General features: G+C 46.6%; 1 protein-coding gene across 1 annotated transcript; it reads right to left on the bottom strand.

Moving 5' to 3' along the window:
* Positions 1–410: 410 nt before the first annotated feature.
* LOC122429220 (placental prolactin-related protein 3-like) lies at positions 411–5,677 on the bottom strand. Its single transcript, XM_043449468.1, has 4 exons — positions 5,471–5,677; positions 3,171–3,278; positions 1,233–1,412; positions 411–602 (listed from the first exon to the last, which is right to left on the bottom strand). Exons 1-4 carry the CDS (start codon positions 5,675–5,677, stop codon positions 411–413), a joined length of 687 nt encoding a protein of 228 aa, XP_043305403.1.
* Positions 5,678–11,933: the final 6,256 nt, after the last annotated feature.

Here is an 11,933-nt window from a genome sequence, read left to right as displayed (position 1 = left end):
ATAAAGGATCCTGAGGATTCAGTCTTCTTGGTAGCATGACCAGAACCATGAACAATTGTCTGATACTTTGATTCTCATAACTTGACCCAGAATAATTTTCTGTGATTCTTACATAATCTCTTAATGGTCTTCTTTGTAATGCCAGCTTCTGCTATATGTGACTAATTTTAATAGGAGCTTCATTCTCTTAATTGTCGGGGTGGCTTTTCTTTTGGTTTTCAATTCAATGAAAATAAGAAATGTTAACAAATTGTCCTCTTAGATTCGAAATCTCTACAGAGTCTGTGTTTATTTTTTTAAGAGGAGACCCATTTCACAGAGCATGCATGTAAAAGTTGTAAATTTCAAAGAAGCTTGCTATGGGATAGATCATTAGCACCATCTCCGAGCTGGATGCCATAGATGTATATTTAGCACTCGTCGCTGATTCGGCACGCCAAGATCTTGCTGTACATGACAACTTTACGTGAATCGCTTCGCAGGCACTTGAACAGGTTATAAAGTGCAGAATGACGTACATCTTCATCGCTGGACACAAGGTCTCGGTATCCTGACCAGTACATGCGAAACTCGGACACCTTCTCCCTGACTGGACGAATAATCTGAATACCCAAAAGATAATGATTTCTTATGCTTTTTATTAGTATTTCCTTATCTTTGTCCCTTGTAATTCTCAAATTATGATTTGGGGAACACATGCAAAAGTAAAACTCTCTACATATGGATTTTTGAGCGAGCCTATAAGAAAACAGTAAGGAATCTAAAAAGTAGAAACATAACTCAAGTTTAGTTTTAACTTTCTCTTTTCTTCCTTCCCAATCTCATCCTTTGATTTGAGGAGAACAGAGAAAGAAGACAAGTGGAACTTCAATAGCAGTTGTCCTGGGATACTTTGAGGAAAATGCTGAGCTTGGAAATTCTGTTCTCTAGTTCTCTTACTCTTGAAAATATTTCAACCACCTGTGCCCAGGAAGACGCAAGCTTTTGGTGGAATCGTGTGCAATAGAGGAAAGGCTGCACATGTCAAAAATTGCAGTGAAATTCTGATTTGCTTATAGTGGAATCTATCACTTTAAATGACTAGGCTCCTGCTTTATGTAGTAGGAGTCTAACATATAGAATTCATGAATCTTTTTCTTACAAAATGAAATATTTCAAAACTCCTTATGCATTACAGAAGTCAACTCTTTCATTCATGAACAAAGCAAGAAAGCCCTCTGCAGGATGCTCACCTGGCTGAATCGCCTCTCTAAGATTTTTTGAAGTTTTAATGATTTTTTAGCATTCTCTAAAGCATTTGTATTGATAGTATCTGTGAGGTCTTTCTCAATCTGGTTCCCATTGCCTGGATCAACCAGAGGAGTAGTCCAGAGGTACTGTAACATGAGTATCCACTTAGTAAGGTCTTCATTCTAAGCAAACATAAGAAACAGTCTCATTGAAATAATCATAATTCAATGGTTTTGGTTACATGTGATCTTTGCTCAGAGCAGCTGACCTAAAAGACTTTTGGTTATTCCTATGTGTATGCAGAGATTTTTGAAGGTAGTAAAAGTTGCAAAATTGTAATCTGTAAACTATTAGTTCACACTTCACTGAATTATTAATAAACAGGGTTATTTTGGGAATTAATACTTCTGATGAGTTCTAACTTATAACATGAATTTTCTTTTTCCTCTGAAATTCTACCAACCACTCAGTGACTTCTTTGATGTTTGTCTATTTGCATTATAGAAATCTAAGTATTTTATGACAAGTCAGTATGTGCCTGCAGTACCTGACCCAGGAAAGAGGCATTCTACCTGTGCCCACATCATTATCACCCAGTGATTCTTTCATATTAATGAATCAGATGAGTCATTCATATTGATTTTCGATTGGTAATTTGTTTTGTAATGTTACAACAAAGAGACAATCAAGAAGACATGCCATTCCTAAACAGGCTTTCTTTCCTCTGTTGATCCCAACACCTGCCCCCATGCTGGTATCAGAAGAGTCTGTCTTGTTGACATGTGTCCAGGCAGAAAACGGCACAGCGTTGTCTTTAGTAACAGCATCCGTGGGATCCACAATGGAGGGTTTTTCCCCCAGGTTCACTACTACTAACAGAATTGAGCATGAAAATCCTGGGGTCTGAAGATCTCTAGTTAATATGCTTGATTTCTTTACAGTCATGAACTGTGTTAGTGGTAAAGAACAGAGAACTGAGTAAGATTAAATATAGTAATGCACATAAAGTGCTTAGTAACATGTATGGCCATGTAGTAACTCTCAATAAACTTTAAATTCAAGCTTATTGAAAAATCCCTCATCCTCCTTGTTTTTGAACTTTTCCTTTACTTGATCATCCTCATTATTAATGAGCTTAACAGAGGAAAAGAATGCTGGTATCATTGAGATAGTTGTAGAGAAAAGATAGAATTTTAAGGGGGGATGCATGTGAAAATATTTTAAATAATGTTAGGATGAAGGACAATGCAGGAAATCAGAAAGGAGAGATTATAATGGTGAAAATATGGAGTTGTCATTAATCATTGAGGCTTGATATGTAAACTGTGTTGTCCTCAGAACAGAGCCAATTGTTGCAGCCATGAGAAGCAAAGCAATGTTATATAAGCCTTTGTGGGAGAAACTTACAAATTAAAAATAAAAGGTGACGGAGGAGTCATTGAGAGTGACGAATGAAGGAGGTGTCAGAGAAGTAGAAGCAGAATCAGAAGAACCTTGAAAGGCAGACGCGCTGGCTTGAGTGGTGCGGTGTAGGACTCCCATGTACAAGTCACTACTAACAGGGAGTACTCAAAATTGGGTTGTGTTTCTTACATATTCATGACCTTTGCAAACTTCTTTTTACACATGGAAGTTCCCATTCATTTCCTGTTTTTGTGCAGAATAATAGCTGCAATCCTGTGTCTAATGCATTACTTGAGCTAAACTTGTCTGCATGGACAATTTATAGATCTGTTGTTTATTTTGCTACTACAGATCTTTAGTTATCCCTTGATTTCCCTCATGCTTCATCAACTGCATAATATGATTTCTCTTCAACTGCTTACAATTCCTCCACCATATTCTTCATGGACAGTTTCCATTACCTCTCATAATCTGAAGCCTGGTAAGCTACCTAATTTCACATTAGATCTGGTGAAAAACCAAGGTTAAATACTCACGTTCATCTGTTGGGCTTTTGCTCTTTTTCCAGGAGCATGGATGAAATTGGTGTGGCAGTCATTGGTGGCATTGATATACTCTAATTTAATCTGGGGATACTTTTCTTCCTAAAGGGATCAGGCAATTAGTCAGGGTTGTTGGGTATTCAGTAGATGAGCCCATTACCAGAACATTAACATGTCTGAAAGATGTGTAATTTTTTAATGCGGAGGCATCACAAAATTTGAAAGTCATTCTTTTCTTACTTTTTCTATATATTGTCTCTATAAAAATGATTTTACATCTAACTTTCCTAAGTTCAAACTTTTCCCTTCTCTATTTTATCATTATCTTTTTTTTAAACTATTTTTTAGTATTTGAACCAAATATAGTACTTTTGTACCGATACTTGGTGCCTCCCAGGTGACGGTAGTGGTAAAGAACATTCCTGCCAATGCAGGAGATATAAGAATACTCAGGTTGGATCCCTGGTGAGGAGCATCCCTTGCAAGAGGGTACAGCGGCACACTCCTGTACTCTTGCCTGGCAAATCTATAGACAGAGGAGCCTGTTGGGCTACAGTCAGTGGGGTTGCAAAGAGTTGGACACAACTGATATGACTTAGAATGCATGCATGCACCTATATTTAACCATTTAATCTCAAGTTTACTGTGGGTTAGAGCCAATATATTCCCTTATTAGGAGTAATACAGTAATGACTGACCTCTCTGAGCCAGCTCACCAAAAAGATTACTGTTCATCCCAGGTGCAGAATACAATATTGTTTATAGTGACAAAATGGTACGACAGAAAAACATGGCATAAAGTTATAGGAAATACTAACGAATGGACTGAGAAAAATAAGAGTAGAAAAATCTAACTAACACTTTGATAGAGAAAAACTAATCTTTAACGGAAGTTATGAACATTTGATGACATTACTTGGAAAGGTTGGAAAAAAATGGACAGTCAAAAATAGAGGATGAAACAAACACTAGTGAGTACACAGAACTACATGAATTTAATAGAAACCTTTAGCACCACCTTTTGTTAGCTGTCTGCTCTATTGTGTGCTCCTTGAATGACCTAAAAAAATTAACATACAACTTTCAAATACCTTCATCAGAAAGAGAATAATTGTTTCCAATTGTAAACTCCCCTTCTATTGTAGCTGGACACCTATTCACTGCAAATCTTAAAACAATAATTTGTAACATTAAAAAAACTACCAGTATTCATTTTTGTGAATGGGATTCAGCTTTGTTTAACATGTTCCATCCACCCAGTTCACTGCAGAGCAGTTCTCATTTATTGGCTATTTACACTGAGCCTGGAGAAGAAAGCCCACAGAGACACTGAAGGACCAGAAAATCACCATGCTTCATTTTCCCCAGTCCCACCTAAAAGTGCTTTCTGTCAGATAGTATTATGGACTGAATGTGTGTTCTTCAAATTCATGTGTTAGAGCCAGAATTGTCAAAGTACTGTGTTTTGAAAAGGGTTCTGACTTTTTGACACGCCATGGTCTATAGCCCTCCAGACTCCTCTGTCCATGGGATTTCTCAGGCAAGAATACTATAGTGGCTTGCCATTTCATTCTCCAGGGAGTCTTCCAGACACAGGGATAGAACCTAGGACTCTCCCATTGTGGGCAGATTATTCACCATCTGAGCCACCAGCAAAGCCCATTAAGGTTAAATGAGCTGTTAGGATACAACACTCATCCAATAGGTTTAGTGTCTCCATGAAGCGAAACACCAGAGAATTTTCTCTTCTGTCTCTGTGTTTGTGTGTCCTTTCCTCTGTCTCTCTTCCCCACCCCCCACCCTGTGTGAGGACGCACGGAGAAGCCATCCTGGGAAGAAAGAGTTCTCAGCAGAGCCTCACCTTGCTGGTGCCCTGATCTGGAACTTCTAGCCCCCAGAGCTGTGAGGAAATAAATTTCTGGTGTTTATTCCCTGAGTCTGTTGTATTCTTTTATGGCATTCCTAGCTGACAAATACAAAATCATTTATTTTGGAAATTTAAAAAAGAAAATGAATGTAAGGAAATTTAAAAAGTTATTGCACTTCCTAGGAAACTTTCAGATTTCACAAAACTGGTCCTTTCTTCAATTTCCACATCTTATGAGCTGACAGCCTCTTTAACCTTGAGAGTGTGTTAGTTGAAGTTTGGCTGATGCAGCCCTCTTGTTGAAAGGACAGTATGGCCCAGTCACTTACACAAAGGTACCTTCTGGGAGCCTGGCGGGCTACAGTCCATGGGGTCCCAGAAGTCGGAACCGACTTAGTAACTAAACCACCACCACCACAGTACTTACAAACTCATTGTACATTCTTGTGGAAAGGTTATGCATGTCGTGGGACAGCCTGGAGACACGGCTAAACGTTGTTCTAAGTAACTTCAGAGGGACGCCAAACACGTCAGGACCGCAGGACGGGCATACGTTGCCTTGGCACAGGAGCAGATTTGACAGGACCAGCAGCAGGAGCAGGCAAGACCCTGCTAAAATAAAAACATGAGCCATTCTGAGATGATCTAGTCACCTGAGGTTATCAAATCCATCCTGTGGAGGGAAGCCTTCTCTTTCCCTGTGCCCTGAGCAGGAGTTGGTGCTGTAGTAGCTGGGGTGGGGAAGAAGGAGCGCCTTCTGTGTGAATTTAGATGGATGATGATATTTGCACAGATAGATAGTTGGAGAAGTAGGTTACTCCCTGCATTTTTGTATTGCTCCCAGAGGTACTTCTGTGCTCTGCAAACATTTGGAACTTAATTCTGAGCCAGAGTATTTAGGCTCTTCTTTTAAGACAGTTTAATGTTGGGACTCTGCAGACTCTGAGCAGCCAGGTCCTCTAGGAGTGTGTTATTTTTTCACTCTACATTGACCAGTGCTTGAATTTCAGATACGGAAATGACAAGAAGTGTACAGTTGATCTGTGTGGTTTACCATCACGCTGGGGTAAGAGTAAACACATGACTGACTGATCGCTACTATTGAGTACAGACAGAATACTAAGAGAAAAAGGATACTGTACCTTGGATCTGCTAACTCACCTTCATAACCCCATGCATGTCTTTGATACTTTCCCAAACACTTTAACACATCTTAAAATTTGCCTTTCACAGTAACCCTGTGAGATAGCCTTCATCTTCACTATGATCATCAAGTTATGTTAATGAAGATGCAATGACTTGGAGAGGACAAATAATTTTCCCGGGTCCCATTATTAGCAGATGGAGGTGACTGGGCACCAATACAGTCATCTGTTCACTTCCTGATGTCACATCACACATGCCTATGGGCTCTCGGCCTGCATGTGTGTAACCAGGACCATATCAGGAGCTGTGATGACTCTGCTTAATGCAAAAGATATTTTGTCTTTGACTGCAAATGAAAGGTCATGCTGACCGCAGGTGGGAAAGCACCAGCAGGAAAATGCTGACAGAGAAGCCCCCGCCGGAAAGTCCTGGATAAGTCCCAGGGACAGACATCCACCAATCAATGGCCCGTTGCCAGGCAGACTGATGGACACAAAGGCGCCAAGAATCCGGCCAATCAAAAACTGGCACGAGACCAGAAAGTCCAACCAGCACCCTAGAGCCCGACCCTAACCGTATATGGAAAGGTCCCACCACGTCCGCAGCCGCCAGGGTATATAGGTGTTGCCCCGCTTCCCGCAGGTTGCAGACTCCCGCTTTCCCCCTGCTCGCGCCTGGGAGCTCTGCCCGGGAGCGATTGCCCAATAAAAGCCTCTTGATACTCCGGCACTCTCTTTGTCTTGCCGAGGCGTTCTTACATTTGGCGCACAACGTGGGGCTCGAGATGAGGGCCCCGGCTCATGCCGTGCGGGGCCCCTCAAGCTCCACCACCGTGGCCATACGTGCCCCAGCCATGGACCAACCTCCCAGACGGCAGACGATGGGGTAAGTCCCTCTGGCTTTGGGTCCCGCCACCCTGGGCTACCACTTCCTAGGGCCAGATAACCGGTGCGCAGTTATCGGGCCCTCATCCAGCAGGTGTGCCTCCTCCCGGTTCTCAGCTCATGCTGGAGATGTCCTAATCGGCTGAGTAACCCCCGGTCTCTCTCGAGACCTCCGATCTGGCTGCCTCTGTTTGCCTGGGGACGCCCGGACAATAGAGGCTAGCCCCACGTGGTCACCATGGGGTCAGTGGCCTCCAAACCCGAGTCCAATTGGTCTACTCCACTAGAATGCCTGCTAGCCAACCTAAAAAATCTGAGGTTAACAGGCTACGTCAGGCCAAAACGGCTCACTTTTTTGTGCTCAGAGGCTTGGCCTCAATACCCCCTAGATAATGATTCCCATTGGCCCCCCACAGGGACGCTAGACTTTGATGTCCTCCATGATCTAGATAATTACTGTCGGAGAACGGGAAAATGGTCCGAGGTCCCCTACATACAGGCTTTCTGGACACTGCGCTCCCGCCCTACCCTTTGCACAACCTGCTCCCCGACCCAAATTATGCTCACCTAAACGGCCCGCCTGCCCAAATCCAGACCCCCCCTCCCAAAGAATCGCCAGGCCCTGAGTCCTCTGCCTTCTCTATTCCCCTAGAAGACCTGGTCGCCCCCCCCCGCGCCCTATGCTTCTCTGACTCCAGCAGCTCCCTCCCCCACTCCCACTTCCCTAACTGCCCCAACAACACCTTCCCACACTTCCTCAATTGATACACAACCGACTGAAACTATACACCTCCCTCCTACTCCCATTCTCTATCCTCCATTACCTCCCCTAACACCCTCCCCATCACTGGTTAGCTCACACACATGGTCCCATGGACAGCCATCCCAAGATTCTTTTCCCCGTGCCCCGGCCCCCCCACTCCCTCTGAGACAAGTAGCCGGAGCTGAGGGCTTGGCACAGGTCCACGTCCCCTTCTCCCTCCAAGACCTGTCTCAAATCGAGGCCAAGCTTGGGTCATTCTCATCCAACCCTACCCATTACATCAAGCAGTACACCCAACTGATCCGCTCATACGCCTTAACCTGGAAAGATATCTATGTGGTCTTAGGTTCCACCACCACCCCAGAAGAGCGGCAAGCCATCTGGATGGCCTCTAAGACCCAGGCCAACCAGAGACACTTCACTAACCCCTCTCCTGAGCGCCCCCCAGGGGCCCAGGCAGTCCCCAACACAGACCCTAACTGGGACTATCAGGAGACTGGGGGAGGCGAACTCAGGGTCAGATATATGGTAGAGTGCCTCCTGGGTGGCATGGAAGCCACTTCTAATAAAGTGGTCAACTTCCTCAAGCTGGATGAGATCACCCAGGGCCCTGACGAAAACCCTGCTATGTTCTTAAATAGGCTGACAGAGGCCCTTATCCAATATACCCGACTGGCTCCAGACTCCCCAACCGGAGCAGTCACTCTGGCCAATTGTTTTATCTCTCAATCCGCCCCCGACATCCAAAAAAAACTGGCCAAGGCTGAGGGCGGCCCTCAGACTCCCATACGAGACCTGGTAAAAATGGCCTTTAAAGTTTACAATGCCCGGGAAGAGACTGCAGAGGCTAGTCGTAAAGCCAGACTGAGACAAAAGGGCGAACTCCAGGCCAGCCTCCCCAACCAACAAACCCAGGCTCTGATAGCAACCCTGCAGCCGGAAACGGGCTCGGGCCCACAAAAACCCCCACCGGGGGCCTGCTTCAAATGCGGCAAAGAGGGACACTGGGCCAAAATGTGTCCTAACCCAAGACCGCCCACAAGGCCCTGCCCAAAGTGCAGACAATGTAGGCACTGGGCAAGTGACTGTCCCTCGGCCTCTCGCCCCTGACCCCAGGGGGTAAGGGACCAGAGCGACCCAGGATGACTCCGAGCCCAGACCCCGCCCTACAACTGCTGACCTTTGATGAAGACTGAAGCCGCCCAGACTCAGGAACCCCGATAACCCAAGCCGAGCCCAGGGTAATGCTCCAGGTAGCGGGTAAGTCGATTGACTTCTTGGTTGACACAGGGGCTACCTATTCGGTCTTTCCCTCTTTTGGAGGCATCTTGCGTCCTTCCTGGGTCTCGGTAATGGGATTTGACGGCCAGCCGTCACAGCCTTTAGAGACCAAGCCCTTAAACTGCCAATTAGACAATTGCCTATTCACCCACTCCTTTCTAGTTATTCCCTCCTGCCTGACCCCTCTGCTAGGGAGAGATATTCTAACAAAACTCAAGGCCACACTTCACCTAACCCCAGGGACTTTCCCTTCCACAGGCAGATTCCTACTGCTACTCACTGGGTCCTCTAGCTCCCAAATAGATCCCCAGGTTTGGGACACCAAGATCCCAACAATTGCCCAACACCAACCCCCAGTCCTCATCCACCTAAAAGACCCCACCTGTTTTCCGGCTCAGGCCCAGTTCCCCCTGTCCCAGCCCAACCTTCGAGGGCTTAAGCCAATCATTAACTGCCTCCTGGGAGAGGGCCTACTGGTCCCCACCTCGTCCCCATGTAATACCCCCATCCTTTTGGCCCGTAAGGCCTCAGGAGCCTACCGACTAGTCCAAGACCTCCGGCTTATCAACGAGGCCGTTGTCCCTACACACCTGCTGGTCCCCAACCCCTATACTTTATTGTCCCAAATACCCACAGGCACCACCCACTTCACGGTAATCGATCTCAAAGATGCATTCTTTTCCATCCCAATCCACCCCGCCTGTCAATTTCTGTTCGCCTTCACCTGGACTGATCCTGACACCAGACAGGCCACTCAACTCACGTGGATGGTCCTGCCTCAGGGGTTTCGAGATAGCCCTCATTACTTTGGCCAGGCCCTGGCCCGGGACCTGGCCGTCTGCCGTCTTAGCCCTAGTACCCTGCTCCAATATGTAGATGACCTCTTCCAAAGATCTCTCAAAACAACACACCACAGCTCTCCTTAACTTCCTGGCCTCCAGAGGATACCGGGCCTCACAGTCAAAGGCCCAACTCACCCAGTCCTCAGTTACTTACCTGGGATTACAAATTACCCCCACCACCAAGGCCCTCACAACCGACCGTTGCCAACTCCTCCAGTCTATCCAGCCTCCAACTAACGGAGACCAAATCCTGTCTTTCCTGGGCCTGGCGGGATTCTTCCGCCATTGGGTTCCCAACTATGCCTCACTGGCAAGACCCCTCTATTCAGCAGCAAAAGAAAGCCCAAAGGGGCCACTCTCCTCACAAAACGAGGTCACCCAAGCCTTTCTCACGTTACAGTCTGCCCTGACATCTGCCGCTCCCCTTTCCCTGCCTAATCCAAACTACCCATATCATCTTTATACTGATGAAAAGGGGGGAATAGCCTTTGGGGCCCTGGTACAGCCGGTGGGCTCTGAGTTGTTGCCTGTCGCCTTCATCTCCAAACAACTAGACCCCTCTGCCAGGGGATGATTCCCCTGCCTACGAGCACTGGCAGCGGCAGCAGCGGTTTACATGGATGCAAAAAAGTTACTTCAAAATCAACCTCTAACCATTTTCTCCCCTCACCGCCTCAGTGACCTCTTGGCTTCCAGGTTCCTCTCTGACCTCAGTGACTCCAGACTACAGCAGTTCCACTTAATATTCCTAGACAACCCGCAGGTCACCGTGGGATGTAGTTCCCAGCTGAACCCGCTATCTGCGCTTCCATCTCCCCCGATTTCCTCAAGAGTCCCTGCTCACCAGTGTACCGAGATCTTGGACTCTCTGACACAGCCACCTCCAAACCTCTTTGCAGAGCCACTGCCGGATCCCAATATAACCATGTTTGTCGAAGGGAGTTCCAAAAAGGACCCAGATGGGCGCCGGGCAGCGGCCTACGCTGTAGTCACCCTACAGAAAGTCCTTGAGGCCCAACCCCTCCCACTAGGAACAACTTCCCAAAAGGCAGAACTAACTGCAATGACCCGAGCCCTACAAGAAATAAAAGGGCCAATATCTACACAGACTCTAAGTACACTTTCCTAATCGCCCACTCACACGCAGCAATCTGGAAAGAGAGAGGCTTTCTCACAACTAAGGGCTCCCCAATATGTAATGCCTCCCATATTACCAGACTACTGGAGGCCATCCCCTGCCAAAAGAAGTAGCCAGCTTACATTGCGGGGACACCAGGCAGCTCGTGATAACATAGCCCAGGGTAATAATTTGGCTGACCAAGTGGCCCAGCAAACCGCCCTGCAGCAAGAGGCGGTCCCTCTACTGGTCCTGGAAACATCCTTTACCCCTAAATACACCAAGGCAGAAACCAGAGCTCTACTCGCCCAGGAGGGGACACAAACACATCCTTCCAGATGGATCACCCTCCACGAAAAACTGGTCCTCCCTGAACAACAAGCCATCACCATCATAAAGCAGATCCATGACACCCTCCATATCAGACCGCGAGCTCTCTTAACTTTCCTTAGCCTGCTCTTCTCCCCTCTTCACCTTAGACAGGCCATCCAGACCGTACATTGCTCCTGTTTGACCTGCGCAACGATCTCTCCTCAAGGAGGGCTCCGGCCCCCCCAGGAAACCCACCAGCTGAGAGGACACCTGCCCAGTCAAGATTGGCAGGTGGACTTCACTCACATGCCCAAACACTGGGCTTATCGTTATCTGCTGGTACTCTGTGGACACATTCTCAGGATGGGTCGAGGCCTTCCCCACCTCCTGCGAAATAGCTGCAATAGTATCCAAAACGCTGGTCAAACACATCATCCCCCGGTTCGGACTCCCTAGCTCCCTCCAATCCGATAACGGACCTGCTTTTGTTTCGCAGATAACCCAGCAGGTAGCTGCAGCCCTCAACATCACCTGGCATCTTCACA

This window comes from Cervus canadensis, chromosome 28 (assembly GCF_019320065.1).
Source record: "Cervus canadensis isolate Bull #8, Minnesota chromosome 28, ASM1932006v1, whole genome shotgun sequence".
In the NCBI taxonomy this organism is placed as follows: domain Eukaryota; kingdom Metazoa; phylum Chordata; class Mammalia; order Artiodactyla; family Cervidae; genus Cervus; species Cervus canadensis.
Note: the sequence above shows the minus strand (reverse complement) of the source record. Positions and strands in the feature narration are given on the sequence as shown.